This window comes from Bradysia coprophila, unplaced genomic scaffold (assembly GCF_014529535.1).
Source record: "Bradysia coprophila strain Holo2 unplaced genomic scaffold, BU_Bcop_v1 contig_232, whole genome shotgun sequence".
Classification (NCBI taxonomy): domain Eukaryota; kingdom Metazoa; phylum Arthropoda; class Insecta; order Diptera; family Sciaridae; genus Bradysia; species Bradysia coprophila.
Window position 1 is genome coordinate 22,676,031 of NW_023503493.1, and position 21,785 is coordinate 22,697,815.

General features: G+C 34.0%; 1 protein-coding gene across 3 annotated transcripts in view; it reads right to left on the reverse strand.

Moving 5' to 3' along the window:
• Positions 1-3,185: 3,185 nt before the first annotated feature.
• LOC119076360 overlaps positions 3,186-21,785 on the reverse strand; it is a 55,706-nt gene continuing 37,106 nt past the window's right edge. For 2 of the 3 annotated variants that reach the window (XM_037183060.1, XM_037183061.1), the window contains 5 exons: positions 21,526-21,657; positions 9,975-10,393; positions 6,311-6,506; positions 5,649-6,249; positions 4,335-5,577 (listed from right to left, as the gene is read on the reverse strand). In XM_037183060.1, the coding sequence (XP_037038955.1) occupies positions 4,443-5,577; positions 5,649-6,249; positions 6,311-6,506; positions 9,975-10,393; positions 21,526-21,657 (2,483 nt within the window). In that variant the 3' untranslated portion in view covers positions 4,335-4,442. Of the gene's footprint in view, positions 5,578-5,648; positions 6,250-6,310; positions 6,507-9,974; positions 10,394-21,525; positions 21,658-21,785 lie in introns of all 3 variants that reach the window. The other variant, XM_037183059.1, reaches the window with a different exon arrangement.

Genomic DNA, 21,785 nt, shown 5'->3' on the forward strand with positions numbered 1-21,785 from the left:
CCTAAGCATCTTAAGTCTCTATCACCGATACAATAATTTAGTTTTAAACTAATTTCAATCTATGATGAGCTGTCAAAGAGTAAACAACTCTGTCAAAACAAGGACTTACTTTAGTCTGTGATTGGCTGTCAAAGAGAAAACATCTCGGTCTAAACAATAGTACACTACAGTCGATGATTGGCTGTCAAAGAGTAAACAACTCAGCCAAAACAAGGACATACTTTAGTCGGTGATTGGCTGTCAATGAAAACACATCTCTGCCAAAACAAGGACATACTTTAGTAGGTGATTGGCTGTCAAAGAGAAAACATCTCTGCCAAAACAATGGTATACTTCAGTCGATGATTGGCTGTCAAAGAGTAAACATCTCTGCCAAAACAAGGACATACTTTAGTCGGTGATTGGCTGTCAATGAAAACACAGCTCTGCCAAAACAAGGACATACTTTAGTCGGTGATTGGCTGTCAAAGAGAAAACATCTCTGCCAAAACAATGGTATACTTCAGTCGATGATTGGCTGTCAAAGAGTAAACATCTCTGCCAAAACAAGGACATACTTTAGTGGGTGATTGGCTGTCAAAGAGTAAACATCTCTGCCAAAACAAGGACATACTTTAGTCGGTGATTGGCTGTCAATGAAAACACATCTCTGCCAAAACAAGGACATACTTTAGTCGGTGATTGGCTGTCAATGAAAACACATCTCTGCCAAAACAAGGACATACTTTAGTGGGTGATTGGCTGTCAAAGAGTAAACATCTCTTCCAAAACAATGGTATACTTCAGTCGATGATTGGCGGTCAAAGAGTAAACATCTCTGCCAAAATAAGGACATACTTTAGTCGGTGATTGGCTGTCAAAGAGTAAACATATCTGAAAAACAATGATATACTTCAGTCGATGATTGCCTGTCAAATAATAAACATCTCTTCCAAAACAATGGTATACTTCAGTCGGTGATCAGCTGTCAAAGAGTAAACCAATCAAAGCAAAGTACTGCTGTTTTTGTTATCCGGAGGCACTCATGTATAATAAGGACACAGAAAAGAATTGTTGAACTGTGTGGTATGTTTGGTTGTGCTGATATCGTTTGCTATGCTAGTTGATATTTGTTGTGTGCATACTTATATTGCGCTCTAGGTTTTAATGTCGGTCGCTTGAATGACAGCAATATCTACTAATGCGGCTAAATAGCAAGCTTCACATGCTATTTAACGGTCCCAAGTCCGTGAAAACGCAGAGGGGTAGAATAGGGTATTAGTAGGGTTTAGTTAGTTATGAATAATTTAGCGAAAGATAGGACATCACGTTAGGGAAATTGTCACCCTTCGATGTGTGACATCTAATTTTGCAAAGAAATTCGATTCTAATGTGAACTTTCCACTGGTAAGATAGGTGTCCTTACCAAGGCTGTATACTTTGGGGAGGTCACGCAGACCGCCATTTTATTAGATACGCGGGAACACACCACTTCTGATGATTTTACATGTAAAAAATTTGCATAGCACAAACCAAGGTTGTATACTTGGGGAGGTCACGCAGATACAGATACGCGGGTTACACACCACAGTTGATGATAAAATGGCCGATTTCATACAAAAATTCACCTACTCTGATGATTCTCGTCGTCTTTATGATGTGGTGAATTTTTTGTATATGTAAAGTCATCAGAAGTGGTGTGTTCCCGCGTATCTAATAAAATGGCGGTCTGCGTGACCTCCCCAAAGTATACAGCCTTGACACAAACATGTGTAGCGAATGTGTCTTGTTTTACCACTCATTGCCGCCGGTATACGTTGTAGTATATAGTTCGAATTAGTTTTGAATAAATTAAGATTGGCTCACCTAGTTTGTGTATATTACGTAGGTGGAAGCACGGGGTTTCAGGGGGTTTCGAATTTCGAAGTGTCAAATTCTGTCCAAGATGTGACATATTTGCAAGGTATTGGCCTTTTTCACAAAGTATAATCAGAGTAACCTTCGTAAAAAGAATCTTGAATCTGACAAGAGCACGTGTGCCAACGTGTAAAAAACAAATGTTCAAAAACCCCTGCTGAACCGTCGCGATCCTCTTGTCAAACGGACAGTACATAAACAAATTCCATCATTTATTTCTTTCTGGTTAGCGATCATTTGACAGGTGATTAACCTAATTCCTTGTGAGGCAATGAGAAACCGTTTATACGATCATTGTGTATCCGTTTCGGACCTAACTCCTCGTCATTGAACAAATTTCCTGCACATGGATCAAATTCCTAAATTATCCGAAGCGCGATCCCGTAAAACATACATTCGAAACGTTTTTGATGCGAAAACATAATAAATCGAAGGAATAAATATAAATTTTATTAAAAAAATTACGGAGCAAAAATTTTCACGTCCGTCTTACTCGCACAGCCTACTCAATCCTTCTTATCTCCTTATTAGCAGGAACTGGAACATTTTAAAGATGAATAAAGAAAAGTCTCCTTTCAACTAATAATAATTTCATTTTTATTTCAACCATTTAAATAAATTTTTCTTCAAGGTAGTATAGGTACATAAAGTTGTGAAATAATGCTTGTCCATATTTCTCTTAAAAATTAATTTAAATTTATTATAATATTTTCATTCTCTCCTTCCATTTGCAAACATAAGTGTAATTATGATAGAGTGTTGTGTGTCTATTAATAATAGTTTTTCTTTAAATAGTTTTTTTTTGTCTATGAATGAACGGCATGTTGTTTTGTTGTAATTTGAAGATTAGTTGGTTTTTGTCCCTTTATTTATTTATTTTATTAAATGCTACTTTTGGTTACTTTTATCGATCGCACAGTTAAAATAATTATATTTTGTATTTTATAGCATTTTTATTGGAAATTAAATCGTTTTTGCTGTCCTTTTTCATCACTACTTTTTCGACAAAGAAATTTGATTTTCAGAATTTATTTTGCTGAGTGAAATTTTGATTTAAATGAAAATTCATTTGGTGTGTAAGTACTAACTACGATAATTATACATGCAAAAAACAATAAACTTTCTAACTTGGTATACATTTATAAATTACATTTTACATAACAACCACTCGCTGCATCCGATTAGATGATTCTCCATCTGATTCACTCCCTCCCATTTACACACTTCGTTTACATAAATTATTTTATTGTGCACAGAAATGATTCTCAATTTGTTGATTTCATCATTTGAATTTTATGCACTTGATTTAAGATCGCTTTTGATTTATCGATTTAAATTTTAAAAATATCACCGTACAGCCAGTTGACCAAAAAAAAGGTTGTTCCTTCATGGTTGTTGCACCATTGTGACTTTGTCCATTACCAATAAACTTGACTTTGTCACCGATGTATCGGACTAGCACATTTTATGCTTAGCACAGATTTGATTTCAGAGATTCGATGCTCTTTGATGTCTACAATATCAATTTTATGCTGTTGAACAAAACATAAAATGGAATTTTGTTGCACTGAAACGTTTGATTGAAATTAAAAGTTTACAGCTGCCGCAGGAATCGGTATGGAACATGGGAAATTCTGTTTCGTCTTCGCAGATAACTATCGATTGGACTGGGAGTACGATTCTACATAATTAAATTCGAAAAAATCACAAAAAAATCTTAAAGATTCAGTGAACCGTTTGAGGTTTTTCGTGTTTTTGTGAATTTAAATGACGTCTAACGTGTGACCGCTTTAACAGGCAACGGGAATCTCTTTTTGAAATTTAGGTCAACGTTTACAATGATAATTGAAACAACACGAACAAAGAATTGCAAAAACTCTTTTTGAGATCAATAATTTTAACACGAAATTCCGCTGTTTGTCCCACGAAAGTCTAATGGGTATGAACTATTGTATGATAAAAGCACCAAATCCAGACTTAGAAATCTGAGAGATGCAACAATGATCGGAAAATGTTACCCACTGCGCTTGAACAATTAAAGTCGGTCAGACTGTAACTAAATTACATTCAACGATCAACGACCGACATGAGAATGGAATTGTGACATTTTTGATGTATAATATGTAAATCATCTACTCCTACAACCTACAGTCCATGTTCACCTTTTTGTCCGACAGAAGTCGCCTTTCAATTGCTTTCATCGATCATTCGAGTACAACGCATCCATTATGTAAAATCTTGATGTTATACGAAAAACGTTATTTTATTTTACAATATTGAAACTGGGTGGACCCTAATGTTTCACAATATTAGTTGAAATTAAAGGTAAAATGATGTCGTTTCTTCAAATTGAAAATGTTGCAAAAAAAACGTATCTCAGTACACAGTGTAGTTATACTGTTAGTCACTCTATAAACAAAAAATATTTTTCTTTTTCCTTTTTTAGTTGCTCTTCCCGTCTTCGTGGATCGTGAAGTCCATCGACGTATAATTCGCAAAATAATTTATAAATAAAAAAAAATGGAAACTTAAAAACTATCATCATATCATACAGCCGAATCACTAGCAAAATGGTCAACATCGTCTGACCAGCTCACTTCCATTGGAGTTCCGACCAGACCCGTTGCGGGCTCGTTATTCGCCCCAAGACTAGCAACAATTTTCTCAATATTAGCATCTTCAAGAGACGAACGCCGTCGTCCCGATGAACTGCTGCGACTAGACAATGATCCGTCCGATGAGGCGGTACTGGCTTCATCCTCGGAATTTGTTCCTGATACCATAGCTTCACCAGCCGACTCTTTGATTTGCTGGAATTTCTTTAATTCTTTCACAGTTGGATGCATCGGCAAACTGAGACATAAATCAGGTCGTTGTGAAGTAAGCGCTGCTGTGTTGCAGGTGATTAAACCACGTTTGGTATGTTTATACGAATTGCTTCGACGAAAATATTGTCCTTTTTCGGCATTTGATGGCCGTACGCATTCAGTTTCTGATTCTTCCTCGGACAGTAGCACATCGTTGTCTTTCGAGTTGTTCGCCGCCTGTATAGTGCGTTTACTGTTCGGTGAACTACTGCACAGCGGAGTCTTCCACTGTGGTACGTTGAGTTTACTGTTCACTGTTGACTGTTTGTCGTCCTGTAAACTCGGTGTGTTGGTTGAATTGGTGCTGACGGACTTCGATCTGTTTCGAATGGTATTTAAGTGCGAACGCGGTGTTCCCGACTCGGAATGTTGTCGTAGGATTGAAGTTGCTGAGGCAGATTGGGTTAAAGCGTTTCCTTGCTGCACCAATCGATTTCGATCATTCTGTCTGAATGAGCCAGCACGTCGAATAATTCGTGATGCTAATGCTTCAGGTGATTCTTCGTCGTTGATTTCAAGAACATAAGAAACGGAAGCAGTTTTCTCTACGACTCCTTTGACCACCGGTGTTGATGGCGGTGATGATGTATCATTTCCGAAAACATTGTCCGATCCGTTCAACGTGATCGATAAATCAGACAACATAGACGATTCCGTTTGACTTTTGGCTAATTCAATGATGGCCGAGGAGAATTTTTCGGTATTTGTTTTGAGTCGGTACTTCAGTTGCTCATTGTCGAGACTCACCACTGACCGATTTTTCACTTCCTGTTTGTACGACTGTTCAAGTTGCCTGTTCTTCTGTAAAAGGTCCCTGAAGGTAAAAGAAAGAAAAATTATTTTCTGACTTCGGATTCAACAATTTCAAAACAACAAAAAACTTACTGCTCCTCGTCAGTTTTGATTTTCAGTTGAATTGTTAAGTCTTCGAGTCGTGATTCCAATACTGCAATCTTTGTTAGAGCACCTGGCAACGCTGCGGCATTATTCTCTAAGGTAAGGTTCTGCATTTTCAGGTCAGAAATTTCCTTCTGCTTCATTTCCAGCACCGAACGCCAGCTCTGAATCTCGTTCTCGAATGTAATCGGTTGCTCCTTAGACACTTTTGGTGAAGGAGGCACCTTTGCAGCCACTGTACTGCGTAACACCATAATTTCGTTATTTGCTGAGCTCAATTTTTCGGTTAAATCCTTGCTCAGTACGCTGAACTTCTCGGTGAGTTCACGTTCACGCATTGCAGATGCTTGTAACCGTTCACTGAATTCTGTTTCACTAGCCAGCACCTTTTCGCGAAGCTCATTTTCCGTTGAACTCAGATCTTTGATTCGTTTCGAAAGTTCATCTGCGTTGTTCTTAGCCAGCACTAATTCTTCATCTTTCTCAGCCAGTGATGTTTGGAAGTGATTGGTTGTATTTTGAAGCTTCTCCTCTAGTAGTGCTATGCGTGCTTTAGTGGACTGGTCGAGGTCAGTGAATCGATTCTCCACTGAAAATTAAAAAAATAAAATAAAAATCATTTCGGAGAGATTGCGCAGCTGGATAATTACCTTTTATTAATTCGCCATTGTAATGATCCTCAATTTCCTTTTCTCGGTTACTGAAGAATGCATTTTTTTCAGCCATTTGATCCTCTAATTGGGAGCAACATAGTCGGGCATTTTCCAGCTGTACTTTTGTATCCATTAACATTTTGCTCAGGCTTTCGTTTGTCTTTTTGAGATGCGGAATACTGAATGCGTCCAACTAAAATGATGAAAGAAAAAAAATTGTCAAAACGAAAACGAAAATTAAAAAGAAAAGTTAAACCAGCAGCTGAATAAGGCACATTTTCATCGATATCTTTGTCGTATCAAAATAATAAATCAATCAACAGGTACGTACAATAGGGTGGGTCGATTTTAACAACTTGAAAATCCACAGCCAGTGGCATGTGTAGCTTGCCAAAACTAGTCAATCTGCATCATTAGTTTTTCTTTTACGAATACTTTTGAGTACCGCACAATTGATTGAATGGGTTTGTCAGGCTACTCGTACTTCCTTTCAAAATTTCATAGACAATTTTCTTAAAAAAGCTTTTATAAGCCTTGCAGAGGCTGTAATAGACTGAAACAAACATAATACAACTTAATTTGGAAAAATCGGTGCATTCGACGTGAAAATATTTACATTTTCTATGTAATATTGGGGGTCTGTGAACTTTGAACCACCAAATGAGCGATAAACTTCCTCAAATTTGGTTAGTCCTTTCTGTTAGGGTTAGAATAGGTAAAAACGACAAAGATGTCGAATTGTCGGAATTTCTCAGATTCAATCTGAGATTGATTATTACCGATGTTGTTAAAAACGTCATTTTTTCGAAGTAGTAGATTCTGATGGAACGAAATACGTTTCTTTTACCGTAGAATTATGAATCTCCTACTATTCAGATGCTACATAAATGCATTTCAGTATAGTTTGAAATTTGCCAAGGCCGCTTTGACTTTATCTAGCCAAGTGTTTTAAGTGAGGAACGCCCGCTAACAAAACTTGACATCATAAGGAGAGTATGTCTGGGCTGCGACGACAAAATTGCAGATGAAAACAAAAGCGAACTGTTGGAGTTACTTGTTCTTGATGTTGTACATGAGAATTTGGAATTTGGAAAAAGACACGAATTGAGGATTACAAGAAAAATAAAAGATACAAGAATCGACCGCTTTAAAGTATTCTATGACGATTTCGAAAAACTGTTTGATATCGCTCGCTGTAAATGTGTCAGAAATTGTTGCAAATGCGCTGATGGCGAACTATTTGAGCCAAAAACGGAAATTTCTACAGATTTACAGAAGATTTACAGATTTCTACAAGAATAGAATCTGTAGAATGTTTTACATTTGAACACGCTCTGAAACGTTTGTATAACCGACAACGGCCTATGCCGCATTTGTCGATTGAATGTGATCGGTACGGCGTATCCAATCGAACCGGCTAGATAAAACCAAATTGGCCTTCAGATGATAACGTTCCCCGTGACGTTAATTGTTGACATTCTGTTGTCATAAAGTAGTAGCACATTCATAATTTTACAGTAGAAGGAGAACGTATTTCGTTCCATCAGAAACTACTTCGAAAAATGACGTTTCTTAAACGGACTATTTTTCTAATAGAGTAGCTCGACCTCTGAAACTATTCATCGGTAATAACACAGCACTGCTTATAGCTTATAGCATAGAAAATATTCGTAGGCTGTTGAAATCATAGTAGGCATCGCGTTACTTTTGTGAAGATAGACGACTTGTTTCGTTGTATGAGTTAAAACGTACCATACAAACAATTTTATTTATTTATTTATTTGATTCATTCCCTGACGACGAAAAAATATTTCAAATAATAACCATGCATCCAATTATTAACAATGAAAATCACTAAAAAACTCCAAATTCGCCACTTGTCAATTCAGTATTCAGTAGCAGTGCTATGGTAATAATCAATCTGAGAAATTCCGACAATTCGACATCTTTGTCGTTTTTACCTATTCTAACCCTAACAGAAAGGACTAACCAAATTTGAGGAAGTTTATCGCTCATTTGGTGGTTCAAAGTTCACAGACCCCCAATATTACATAGAAAATGTAAATATTTTCACGTCGAATGCACCGATTTTTCCAAATTAAGTTGTATTATGTTTGTTTCAGTCTATTACAGCCTCTGCAAGGCTTATAAAAGCTTTTTTAAGAAAATTGTCAATGAAATTTTGAAAAGGAAATACGAGTAGCCTGACAAACCCATTCAATCAATTGTGCGGTACCACAGCCCTGCTTCTAGCATGAACGTAGAAAATATTTGGAGGCTGATGAAATCACAGTAGGCACTGCGTTTCTGTTGTACAGATAGATGACTTGCTTTCGTTGTATGAGTTAAAACATACAATACAAAAAATTTTAAGCGGTAGCTCGTATCACTAAAGCCTCCAAATTTGATACTTGTCAATTCAGTGTTCATGCTAGTAGCAGTGCTGTGGCGGTACTCAAAAGTATTCGGAAAAGAAAAACTAATGATGCAGATTGACTAGTTTTGGCAAGCTACACCTGCCACTGGCTGTGGATTTTCAAGTTGTTAAAATCGACCCACCCTAACGTACAATAAAGCATTTATGACTGACACTTTCTTGTAAAGCAAGGCAAAGACTAGATATTTGAGACAGTTCAATTTTTCTTATTGACCAGTCAAGTGTAACTTATTGGAACGTCATAGTACTATGATACAAATGAAATTACAATTTCGATATACGATTACAATATGGTTGAACTAGTGCTCTGAGCATTGATAAAACACTGATCGAAATGCGGATCAAACTTTTTTTTATAATCAGAGTTAGTTGGAACCTATATCTACTCGCCCGTGTTGTTTATTTTGAATATTCAGAAAAACTAATAACGAGAAAGATTAGCGAGGGAAGCGAGGAAATGGTTTTCTTACACTTTCAAAATCCATGTCTATTAAGCTGATGTTCATTTTGCAACTATTATAATTTCAACGATTTCTTTAATCGAAACTTTTATTCCAAACAAACGTTCTCTTCAAACTCTTAATTAAAGGGATGCACTAAACGATGTTTACCGGTTGACGGAACTGTTTATACTGAAAATTTGTCTATGTTTCGAATTTCTTAATTATTTTTTTGCATTTAACACTCATACACCGACAAATTTTTAGGTGAAACACTTAAAAGGTCATAAAATTCTCCCACTCTAATTATCTTCCTATTCTTCTTACCTGATATGCCACTTATACCTCAAAGGGGCAATTCGGGTTGACAATACTGCATAATGAGAACGGGTAAGCATGATATTTGCATTAGACAATTGTAAGTGTACACAACACACAATTACCGGTAATATAAAACATGAAAAATCTGTTTCGACAATGGAAAATTCCATAATGAAATATATACCGACAGGGCACATCTGCCAGTTGTCTCGGTAAATTCCCTTGTTTGTAAAAAGACCCAGAACTGGAGGAGCCGAACGAACTTTTTGAGTTTAGTTTTAAATATATTTCAATCAGTTCACCCCTAACAATTCATTTGGCTAAATTTTCATCTGCTTTGGTATTAATTCTGTGAAACTATTCGAAAAAATATCATCGAGCCAGTGACAATACCAGAATAACATGGAGCAGATTTCACGTCAAACATTTTTAAATTGAAAAATTAAATCAAATTGTTACTCACATCATCGACAAGATATTTAACCAACACTCCCAATGCCGCAACGCCCTTGTTAGCACGAATCAAATTCGGATCAACCACATCAATCGTTGAAGTGGCTATGGTTGCTGTGATGACACTCGGAGTGGTACCATTCAAACAATTGTCGATTTTACCATTATTCACAATTCTTTCGATTTGGCTGGCATGAGCTCTGCTGTTGAATATCCTATCGTTCTGAACAATGTTGTTCGTGTGGTGGGTTGCATTTTGAATTGAATGAGGCGATGTGTGTGATAGCAGTACTCGTTTCGTTGTTTTTGGCGAAATTGTACCTCTGGGACTAGTATCTATCTTACGGGATGTTGCTTGTAATATTGTTGTTGGTGGTGGTGGTGTTGTTGTTGTGGTTGGTGTACCAGATCCGACCAAACGATTGTGATCTGCAAAATCAGAGAGAAATAAAATTATATCAAAATTGGTTTACATGATTAGGCTTAACGATTTCTGAGGATTTTATTACGATGATACTTGAGATAATGGTAACTTTTATTGGGATATTTATGGCGGTAGTAAAATTAATGAGTGGAAAGAGCGATTTCGAGTGACCGTTACAATCGATAAACGGTTTCAAGTTGTATACTATGATAACCTCAGTAAAGTTACATGTTGCTTAGCAGCAGCTGACATGAATACGTGAACATGAGTTACAAAAAGTGCTGCATATCGAAAGATATATAACTCAACTCCACTCTGGCCGTATTTACTTTATATCAAAAAAACACAATAAGCAATTTTCGTTTTCTATCATTATTTATATCCACCACGAAAGTGTAAGTGTAAACATAAACATGAAATTGTGAAATCAATTGTTCGGTTCGTTTATCTATGACTTCAAATATAGAGAGTGTTTTAATGGTGCTCTGTTTGCTGTTTATTTTCCTTGTTTAGATTTATGCGATTCAAACGAAAATTGAAAGAATTAACTTCATGTAAATAAGATAAGATTGCATTATGGGCCGCCGAGGCAATAAACATAAAAACTTGGAACCATCATATTGCATATAGTCTATGTGAAAAGCGCAAACATTTACTTGGAAACATATTGGAAACAATTGGATGTTAAAATAAAATGCAATAAAACAAACTGTGATGTTTCGACGAATCCGTTTCGTTTTATAAATACAAACAATTATCGTAATATCAATTGAAGCGAGTGGTTGGGTTGACGAACATTTTTATGATCAACTTAATTAAAACTTGTGTATAGTGACAGATGAATTGTGTGGAACGGTTACTGTAATATGAGAAGCGCTTTCGCTTTACCTATCATTTACGGAGTAGTATTTCAATTCAACTAGCTTTTCAAGACTATTGAAACAAGCGACTCATTGATTGAATCGATAATATGAACTGAAATCAGAGCTGTTTACGATTCAGCTTTGAGATTTATCGATCCTATGTTTTGACCATGAGAAGACGAATCTAACCGAGAGCTACTTTCCTGGCATGTTGACATGTGATAACAGTCTCACTCTGATTTATATTATTCAAAATTTTATTTTTGCATCACAACCACAATAACGAACGATAAGCGTATCGCGAAAAATTCTTTTCTAGAAAAAGTGACCGTGACTTTTATTGCATTATCCTACATCAATGTTTAATAGATATCACATACAATTCACTTCATTCGAATTCTCTAATATTATGCTTGGTGTGACAAAAGACTGTAAAAACTGGGACAAAACTGTAATTATACAACACGCAATTCTAATTTTTGGAAGAAAAGATTTACATTTGGAAATTAGAAAAGACATGGACAAACATTAAGATTATGAACAATGACGAATGTTCTTTCGACAGCACATGTACGAAATCTAATTATTGAAAAAATGATTTGTCATCCACGCAAATAAAATAAAACGTGAATATTCTGCCGAACAAAGTATGAACAAGGACACATAACGTGTTTATGATTTTCTGGTGATTTACACCTTGTAATAAAATGTGGCCATATACTACACACTCTCCAAGCGCATTAATGATTACTTCACATCTATAAACCTCAAGAACCGAGTTCCTCTAAATAACATCACTTCTGAAAAAAATTACAATTCCGCATCTCAAATAGAAAAATTAATTTAAAAAGAAAATTTAGTTTTTTCAATTAATTTTATAACACAATGTAGAAGTATATATACGTGTACCCACTTGGCTGAATGCCATTTTTCATTTTTATTCATACGTATCTTCTGGCGTTAAGATTTTCTAAAAATAATAAAACAACAGATTCGTGTACGGCGATGAAAACTTTGGTCGTATATTTAGTGATAATGTAATACCAACATGTTTATTGTACGTTATAATGGAAAGCCTAATAAAAACGAGAAAAGGAAGAACAAAAAGTTCAATGACGAACTCGATTTATTTTTAGTTCTTTCCGTACTGGAAAAGATTTTGATAAAGTTCTAGATTTGTAATGTTTACGATTAGTCATCTGCTATCGAAAGTGACGACAGGAACAAGCGATGAGCTGTGGTTAATGTGCTCTATGTAATGTATGTTTAAACGAATGAAGTAATAGATTTTTAATCAAATACTTCACACGAATGTAGTAACAGATTTAATAATTTTGTTTCCGTTTCTAAAATGTTAATAAATTTCAGTTGGAGTCACGATTTCTTTTCGATGAGAACGTTTCATTTAAATTTTTATATTCATTGAAATATAATTTTTAAAGAATTTTTGTTTATTTATACTCGTTGGGAACATAAATTTTCGCGATAAATAAATACACAGCTACTGCCACACTCGACGCATATCCTACTGAAAGAAATCTGAATTTTTACAGCTCTGCTCGATAGATATCGATATATTACGCTGACATAATCAGCTTAGTCGTAATAAACTGCGTACATACAAGTGGTTGTGTAATAAAGTCGGAAATGAAATTTCGATAAATCAATCATAATGTTCACAAAACACTTGAAACTGCATTAACGTTCCATAATACGTTGTAAATGGTCTGACGTTTCGATGATGTTCTACAGTCAATATTAACAAATGATATAAAATGATTTCAGCAAAACAGACGAGGAACGTTTTTTTTTTCTTCAATAATTCAAATCAGTGTGCCAACAAATTTCGTAATTATTTTCAAATGCATTTTCACATCTCAATTAAAAGTTTAAATATTTCGTTGAACGGTGGTTGGATGGCAAATATTTAACATTAGTTTTCATATCAATTCAATTGAAAATTAAAATATGAAAATGTAAATATTGAGAGATTCAATTAAAAACAAACATTTTCATTCATCTGTCCATGTACAAACATATACAAAAAGTCTTATTTAGAGTCGGTGCATGTATCTTTTACAAATGCCCAAGTGTTTATTCTATTCCTTTCACGCAATTGCTATGCATTTAAAACATCGATACATTCATCTCCAACCTAAAGGCGCTCCGAACGCATAATTTTGTGGTGAAACAATAACAACGGATATTATTATTAGGCGAGTAGTTCTACATTCAATGTTATTCAATGTTCCGGGGTATGTATAATGAGATATGAGCTCAATGTGAATGCCTCATCTACTGAATTAATCATGCGTTCAATTGACGCAAGAACACAGTTTTAGGATAAATATTTTGCAATTTAATATGATGCTCGGCAAAACCTACATCAATAAAAGGAACACATTCAATGATACAGCGGTCTACTTGCACTGTGTAGTTAAACTTATTGCTTAATAAGCAGCATTTCGTTTTTGCATTTATTCGTTAAAACAAATTGGCGACTTGTGGGATGTGTAAAATCACGTCTACATGGAATTGTTTTTGGAGCTTCTAATAATATCTAATCACATTTACAAGAAATTTCTGCTGATTGATCACCATTGTCTGATGTACTTTAGAAATGACAGAAATTTCATTCTTTAAATTTACATTTAACGAAAGCCGTGGAAAATTTTTACTTGTTTTTCTTCTTTTGCTATTAATTTATTTAAAAAAAAACAGAGAAAGCAAGAGAATGGAAATTTTCTTAATTTCTGTAATAACTTTGACTTTGCCATATGTCTGGATAAAGCAATAATCCTTATTATTTCACAATGTAAACTCTTTAGGTTTAATGCGTAATAGAAGGCTTAGGAAATACCGAAATTCTGTTCGCAGTGATGGCAGTCCCTGTTTTGTATGTTAAAACATTTAGATGAATTATGTGACTTTTGTCTCAATCATCATTCAAACTTAGACAAGGAATTTGTACATCGTTTTCATAGTGTCTCATTAGACCGTTGTTAGTAAGAACTTCTTACCATTCTTGGAAATTGGATTTTATAATTTTCGAGAACTACTAAGAACAAACACTACATTTGTTATCGACTACGACAACAATAACTAAAGTAGACCTCTAGCTATTGTTCACTTATATAATGACATTACTTACAAATGAGGCAAATGAAGGAAATGATACTTCTTGTGTGTAATTTACCGATCGAGCCGAAGCCGAGGTATGTAAACATCCAAGACAGACCAATTTCATAATTTGTCCCATTTGCAAGTAGAGCATTTTACACCAAATTTTGTGGTAATGTTTTCACACCGTGAAGTAAAGATAACGCTTCTCACGTCGTGTTTCAAAAACACGTTGTTCCTATCTTATGCTAAAAGCGAATTCGATTCTAGCACTCGCCTCCGGCTTGAGCTGAAAACCTCTAATTCGTTAAAAAAGCATCTTAGCATTCATTAGGAAAATAACTATTACCTCACGTCAAATATACGCTAAAACAAAGTAAAATGATTTTCTCGTCAAAGATAAAAACAAATCAATTTTATCGGACTAAATTTCTACGACGAAAACTACCAAAATTATTGTTTGTAAACAAACAGTGTATCATTTGCTCGAAACGCATACAAAATATTCGAAAAGCTAGTGCCAACTAGTAGGTATGCCTATTAAAAGAGACTAAGTAATAACTTTGCCATGAAACAAACACACCTACCTAACGACATGTTTATAAAACATTGATGCACACAATAAAATGTCCAAAAATAAATTGGAAATTGGATTTTAATTTTAAATTTTATTTTATTTTTTTACATCTCAGATTAAGTTTTTTTAACTCACCAATATCATCATCATCATCATAACACTTTGCTATAAACATCAATAGCTGGTTTTCACCATCCATTCATATGCATTAGAAAATTAATGGTTAACCGGATTCGACGACAAAAAAATAGGGACTGCATTTACTGCACAAAATAAATTAATTATACCACCGAGTCACCGGAATTGTATGGCATGATATTGATCTTTTGCTGTAGAAAATGTTTTGTACATTCTCTTGTCACGATATGGCGAATGGACACATCATATTTTCAGGACATGAATCACACTCATTAAAATTGATTGACCGAACAAAAATCTGCATAATTCCCAAATAAAAAAATTCACATTTTCACTTCGGTGTCATATTTTTAATGATAATTTAATCAGAAATCTTAACTCATTTGCCACCCGTTATCTCATTTAGAATTTTCCGCGCATAATTTTTGTTTTTAAATCGAAAAGAAAACGTTCAGCACGTCGCGGCATATTCTGTAAGACTGTCTCACTTGTCTCGCTTTTTGTTTAGCATAGCGCGCATGATGGTGATGATGATGATGATGATGTGTTTTTTTGAGTATAGTGTAGAGAAAAACGGTATTATATGTAAAACTAATTCAAACACCACATTATCATATTCAATTTAATTGTATTTAATGTTTGATTATTATGGTGAACGGCTAAAGAATACTTTAAGTCAAGTGGCAGTCTGAACATTGATTCATAGCATGACGTGAATATTTAAATTTTTTGCTGAATTTGCCTCTTTTTATCGGACTAGTGACCACTTTTTAGGATAGTCTCGTATTGTATACGCACGGCTTGTGCTGTTTAAACATAATAAAATGTAAATATGAAGTGCGTGTAGGCTAATAAATATTCGACATTTAATTGTTGTACCAAATGGGATCTCAAGTAGGTTTTGGTGAAAAGTGGTATAGAAGAAATGCAGACCCTTTGATTTGAAATTTGCAAATTTCTGAAAACATTAACAAAAATGATGAAAGCAATTTAGGGTAGAAACTCGACACTTTTAAAAAAAAAAAAACTTTATTTGATCTATTAGATCCATTTCCATTATAAATGGCAATAAAAATTTTAATTTTATTTTCTTCCATAAAAACAACATGCTATGTCCCATGATAATTACTACAAACAATGAAAGAGAGAATACTACACACATTTCACGAGTAATTACCAAAATTGTAACATATTAGCAAAGAAGAAATCTGAACATGGGAAAATTCCAGTTGATGAAAAAGCTATGGGACAATTAGAGCATTAGTCCAGTGTGGCCTTGATATACTTCTAAAATGGAATTTTCTTGCTCGTTTTTTTCGCGTTTAGCAAAATGCATTATTAGAGCAAATGAAGTAAAAGATTATATTTCAATCATTTCAATCTGGTTGAAATGACTTAGTAATATATAACAAGTAATAGATTCGATAACTCATTGATAAGCGTCTGTGAAAAGTTTGTAAAATTTTGAAATCCGTCTGCTTATCAAATTTGTACAGAAATCCATTCCAAATTTCAATGTAAAAAATTCAGAGATTTTCCTGAGGCTTATTGACTAAATCAGTTTCATACAAAATTTTCACAAAACATTTTTCAACGAAATCTTGAGAAATTCGGATAATATAGACCACGCAATTTAGAGAAGTGAAATTGATAACTAAACGCCGTAAAATAGGCAGCACGCACTGCCATTTATTTTATGAAACCAAAGGCGATTGAACACATTAGAAAAACGCAACGGTTATGCAAATTGAATAAACTGTAAATTGTTTTTGTCAATCCAAACTCAATCATTCTCAATTATTCAATACATGTCGCGCGACAGATTTCGAAATTAAGAAAAATACGTTACGCTTTTTTTCAATAATTTAGTATTCTCCCAATAGTCTTCCAAGTTCTGGTGCTACAAACCGTAGCACACAAAAAAAAATCTTTTGTGAATTGTGTGATTCACATCAATTTTTTCCGACCAATTTGGCTTAATGAAACTAATAAAAAATTTAAAGCGAATCCGCAAGAGAGAATCTTTATCAATCTCAAACAGATATAAATTGAAACCGTGATTTTTTCTCTGTGCAAGCTTAGCAAATATTTATGAACTAAGTTTCACTGAATTGTTCACTAGCTACAGTCCCTACAATTCATTTTCCACTTTTCAACATTTAATATCAAAAGCGAAAAAATTTCATAATTCCCCCTTTGTTCCGTTCGTGTAACTTATAATACCTTTATCCCTTTTGGGTTTCCGCAACGAGCTCCACAACAGCGATTTTTTCAGCCGTTGCGAATTTCCATATATATCCAATTCACTGTTATATGTTTTAGTAATCCTTTCATTTCTATTGTTGTTCGAGTCACTATTGTTACCGAAAAACGAAACAAATTTATTTAAGCCCATTGTTAACACGATTCCGATTGGAAGTAACTAGTTCACCGTTCGTTATTCTTTAACCGACTATAAAAACGAAAAACGAGCGCAGAGATTAGAATGAATCAGGGAATTTCCCTGAAATGTTTAACATTTAACACAAAAGTCGAAGGGAAGCCAACAAGACACACCACCACACCGGTTTCACTAACATATTTCGCGATTAATTTTGTCAAACCAAACGTTTAACTTGTATGAAATGCATCTTGTTTAAACAAGGTTTACTCGCATAGCTTGTTTACTGTTCACTGACTTCAATCCAACTAAATATGGTTTAGCTATTCAAAATTAACAATCAAATGTTCACTGTGTACTTTCTTCCATTTCTTTTATTTTCGCGATATTTCTGATTTAGTTTTACATCAATGTTTAGAAGTGTGTGTCTGTGTGCTCGTCAAAGAAAAGTCTGCTATGCTTGAAACAGCATACACACATTTTTGTGAGTCAATTTTATTAGAGCTTGAGGTGTAGGTACACATTTTGGCATAATACAATTTGATGATAAACAGTACGTTTTAGCATACCGTGAAAGAGATTGGCAAATTTATATACTTTCTTAATAGTTCAATGTCTGCACAATGTGTACTTGAATGTTTTGATTTGAATGAGAGGGCCGGAAGGTAATGTATCTAACAGAAATACTGATATAACGAATGATTGTGTGGTAAGGTCACGGAATATAAAAATTCCCTCAAGGATCTTTTATAAACGGCTATTCATCTGTTATCGACCACGTCGACTAAAATGAATGAACACCATTCTCTTAGGGATGTTTATATGAAAGTGTGCAATCCATGCTAAAACAAACGAAGTCAAACAATTTGTAAATACTTGGGTATGAACAAAAGAAGTAACAGATTTAATACTCGGGTCTCGTTTTCAAAAGTTTAACAAAAGACAGAGCTTCAACTGAATTGGAATGCACATTCGAACCTTGGGAATTATACCATATTCAAACTTCCAACAAATAAAATTGTTATTAGCTCGTCTGTCATTAAAACTAGAAAACATTTACTATTACGATTGAACCACACTGTTCACCGTAGCGTAACAGGTAATGTGACAATAATTAAAAATCACATTTTAATTTCATTTTCTTTCACAACGATGTTTCTTTATTTCTTTCTTTTTGTTATTTTCATTTGCTGAAATTACTCCATCAATAACGATTATACGTTACCAGAAATGGTAAAAAGAACCGCATGCTTTAAATTACATTTATAATTCGTACATTGATATGTTATGCGTGTATATGAATGTAAAGCCGCAAAAAGATATAATGTAAATGACAGTGCCAATTCGAAAGGATTTTTATTTCATGAATTTAATAGCAAAGCAACAAAGTCTTCAAGCGATCCATTAATATAGTACCACTATGCATAGTATATGTATGTATATATTGTCGTTGTGTTTAGGTTGTTTTTTCTCCGCCGCATAGGCCAAATTTTAACATATGTTGCCGGAATAAAATTTGTATAGAAAATTCGCAATTTAATTTTACGATTATTAGCAAAATGTTAATAACGCATGTCATTCACACCAATCCGATGCCTCGTCTGATGCTTGTTTAAATTTTGCACAGAAAATTATTAACTCAACAATATATAATATGACTGACAAAAGACTGGGAAATTTTGAATGGATAACATAAATTGAAAGTGATTTCATAAACACACACGAAACGATATAATTATTCCCGATGTGCTATGTCATGATTTGCTATTCAAGCATTAAATAAAAAAAAGAAGTTTTTATTAAACAATATTTGAAGAGTAATAATAAAAATGAGGAACTTCGATATGAAAGGCGAAACACAGACTATAATAACACAGACGTGGAAGTTTTACAATAACTAAAAAAGTTATTCTCTTTGTGTTTGCTTCTATCACCAAAATGATTAATGAAACTAGATCTAAGTCTGACAATGGTGGAAACGTGGAAGTAGAATCAAAAGAATAAAAAATGTCTCTAATTGCATTTATGACTCTCCAAGAATTTAGTCATGTGTCAGGAGATCATGATTCACCAGACACCAGTTAACTGACTAAAAAGCTAAACCGTTCAGAAACGGTAAGCGTATCTTTAAATCTGTTACATATGTTGGGATCTGTTGTTGAAAGTATCGCTAGTGTTTGATAAAATCTGTTACATCATTTGTTTTGACACACTTTTCAGTATTTAGACCACATTCACCGGAGGAAATTTCTCATTTTTATGGCTGATGCCGTTAAAAGATAAAAGGAAATTCGGTTAAAATTTTAGAGCAAAAGTTCAAAGCTTAAAAAGCTCATTAAGCTTTTGCAGATTGTTATTTAATATCCTGATGACATAGCCAAAAAGTGTGTTGAGGAATTTCGCGCCGCGTCATTCACAATAACCCACAAAGTGACATTTCTCTTATACAAAACGTGTCATTTTGTCAATTATTGTGAATGAAGCGGCGCGAAATATCTAGCAGCCGTTAAAATGAAGTAAAAGATTAATGTGAATCTGTTTTAAAAAGTCACTGAAATCAAACGAAGTAATAAACTCGATGTGATAATAGTTGGCTGTCTGTAAAAGATTAACTAAAGCTAACAAAAAATCACTTAATTATTAGTGAGTTTTCGCGGCTTACATAGGATTAATTTTGTACGAGACAATAAAAAAGCTGGTAAAATTTACTTCTCATCAGTTACTTTTTCTTAAATCAAACAATTCTGTGAAAATCAGAGCAACAATGAAGAATTGAATATAAAATGGATCTATTAAAAATGTTAATTTAATTGCACAATAAACTGAAAATGATGTCTTACAATATTTAATTTAACAATCTTCCCAATGATGTCTTCCCAGAGTGAATATAGAAATTTATCAACGATATTACGACTAACGACAGCAAGAGTTCATTGCATTAGCAAAAAAAGAAGAAGAAACAATGAAGAATTACAAACGATTACGAAAAATTTTTATTTTACGAACCCAGACCTAGGTGCCGATAATTAATACACGCTTCGAGTGTTACAACGAATATTCGCAATTTTCAATTTATTTCTTGATTTCATCCAATCAACTAAATTTATACCTCGAAAGCATGCGCACTTTTACTTTTTGAAGAACGAACGAGTATTAAGTTTGATTAATTGGACATACAGTTAGACAGGTAACACGTCTGGACCTCTGTGGTATTTGAAAACTCAAAAAAGTCTCGAATGTCTTACACAAAATACCTGTATAAGGCACATCAAGACTGTCGTCATTATTTAGTTATCGACAAAATATTATAATTTCTGCCTATCAATACAGCACGTTCATCAATAGATAATGAATTGGAAGTGCATTTCTCGCATATCTTATATGAGAGTAAAACAATTATAATAAAAAAAGAAGAAATTTACTCAACCAGAACACAAAGAAACTAAAAATCTATTAGAGCGAGTTATTTGTCTGAGATAATAATTTTATTTTCATTTTAATAAAAGTAAATTGGGGAAATAACGGTACCACCAGCTCTATCGTCTTCAAAATTGAATAAGTGGTGATGATGATGAGTGATTTTCAAAATAAATATTTATGCCGAAAATCAGAATTCAGGACCGTGTCAAATTAAAACAGAGAAATATACCATCCATACATTACCAACAATACATATATGGTACCGTGTATTGTAGCTTTAAAAAAAAAGTGATTGAGAACATTCGGACAAATAAATCGTGCGGAATAGTTAAAAAAAATGAAAATGAACAATAAATCAAAATCATGGCCACAATAAATCACAAGAAACACAATTAAATTTTACTAGTTGACCCGTTAAATAATTGTGCGCGCACTGATGTATACTGATGAGTGTGGTTACAGATTCTCATCTATTCAAAAATTATTCACTTAGCTTAAAATCAGACAACTTAATAATTTCGTTTATGTCAAAATTATTTAAATTTAGAAAATATAACACGGATGATCTCCATTCAGTTCTTATCTCATGTTCTGGTTGGGCTTTAACCGATTGGTTTAACTAATCTGAAGAAAACATACCTTTCAACGGTGTCTTCGATGACGCAGATTGAGCCGATCGTTTGGATAAAAATTTCTTGGGTGGAGGTGATGACTTTTGTTCCGTTGGTGAAGAAGAAACAGCTGAAGACGATCCATTCGAAAATCGTTTTTCTGAAAGAATAGAAAATGAATTCATTTCATATTCGTTAAATAGAAAGAGTAAATTCAGGCGTTTAAATATCTAAGTTTCAAACGTATTGTACATACAAAGCAGGCAAGTACACGAAGCGTATGTTTGT